Here is a 1,632-nt window from a genome sequence, read left to right on the forward strand (position 1 = left end):
ATGACAGAGCCTACAGAGAAGGAGAAGATGCTCCGCGGGGAGCTGTATCATGCCTTTACACCGGAGCTGGTGGCCGCGCGGGCCCGCTGCAAGCACGCCTGTAACCGCTTCAACAACGCCGGCGAGGTGTCCCGTCGGCGGCTTGTCGAGCTTTGGCGAGAGTAAGTGAGCACTCGTGTTGTTGCGAGCATGGTCAGAGTGGTATTCAGTTCTTCCATGGACATAGATGACGGCTCTAGTTGCATTCGAGTAATCAATTGGACTGAGAATTGATGATCGGCCTACAGCATCGTCCAAGACCCCACGCCGCTTCCCCCGCCTCTGGATGACCCCGCGGCAGACGAGGCCCAGTTCAAGCGCGATCCCTGGATTGAGGCGCCCATCCACATCGACTACGGCTTCAACGTGCGGGTGGGCGAGGGCGTCTTCATCAACTTTAACTGTGTCATCGCCGACACGTGCCTCGTCACCATCGGCGCGCGCACCCTCATCGGTCCCAACGTCAGTCTCTACAGCGCCACGCATCCGCTCGATCCTGCCGTGCGCAACGGCACCGAAGGGCCTGAGATGGGCAAGGAGATCCATATTGGAGAGGACTGCTGGATCGGTGGCAATGTCACCATCCTGCCGGGTGTGACGATCGGCAAGGGAGCGACTATCGGGGCGGGGAGTGTGGTGACCAAGGTACGTCAGTGTCCATTGCCACGCAGATTGGCATCTTGCTAATCAAATAATATTTCGAGCTGTAGGACGTCCCGGCATTCCATGTTGCAGCAGGGAATCCGGCTCGCATCATCAGGAAGATCGAAACCACAATGGCGGAACATTCATAGCCCACGAATTGTGATTATGAGTCCACGACGATTAAAATTTGGCCTTGCTGAACAGCTATCTATGGAAGACTTGCTGCTGGTGCCCGGCCTGTCACTTTCAGCAAGACAATGCGGTTCAATGGCAGATTCACTGCACCTTATCCTCCGTCCTCGCTGTAGAACACGTATCGAACCGACAATGAGATTGATTCAGGCAGAGATTGACGGACAGTACAATAATGGGTCCAGGCCAATAATAGGAGGAACTGTAGTAACTCCCGGCTACTATTCACTCTGTATTGAGTTAGAAGACGAATGCTGTAAGGCTGATCATGGCGATTCTTCGAGCCAGCCTCGTACAGTTCACGAAGTCTGCTTAAGTTCCAACTACATAGCACAATAGAAAAGAATAAAAGCGTCAGTGAATGCATTATAGGCATCAGAATACAGCTTCGTGGGAAAGCAATGAGCCCACCCACTGTGCTCTGAATGGACTGTTCGTCCATCTCACATTCACTGCTCAGCCAGGCCAGGTATTGTAGTCGAGCAATTAATTTGCTGCCTTGATGGCTGCCTGCGAAATAGGGGTGGCTTGCTCAATCAGAGGCATTGGGCCATTCGCACGACAATGGCTCTCATTGTTGTCCTGACATGAGAGCAAAAGTGAAAAAAAAAGTGAATGAAAGCGCTCACAGAGCTAGCTAGACTAGGCGTCCACAGCTCCCGCATCTCCACCAATTCGGGCTCGCCTCGGCCTTGACCTGGCCGCAGATAACGACCTCCAAACAGAGCTTCCAGGACGCCGGACCACGCTCTCTGC

The 1,632-nt window shown here is 53.9% G+C and overlaps 1 protein-coding gene across 1 annotated transcript; it reads left to right on the forward strand.

Annotated features, from left to right (window-relative positions):
* On the forward strand, positions 1-1,215 carry T310_7099 (Uncharacterized protein; the record flags this gene model as incomplete). Its single annotated transcript, XM_013470115.1, has 3 exons — positions 1-161; positions 288-684; positions 889-1,215. 3 exons carry the CDS (start codon positions 1-3, stop codon positions 1,213-1,215), a joined length of 885 nt encoding a protein of 294 aa, XP_013325569.1.
* Between the last annotated feature and the right edge of the window lie 417 nt (positions 1,216-1,632).

The sequence above is a fragment of the Rasamsonia emersonii genome (assembly GCF_000968595.1).
Source record: "Rasamsonia emersonii CBS 393.64 chromosome Unknown ctg1118621760500, whole genome shotgun sequence".
Classification (NCBI taxonomy): domain Eukaryota; kingdom Fungi; phylum Ascomycota; class Eurotiomycetes; order Eurotiales; family Trichocomaceae; genus Rasamsonia; species Rasamsonia emersonii.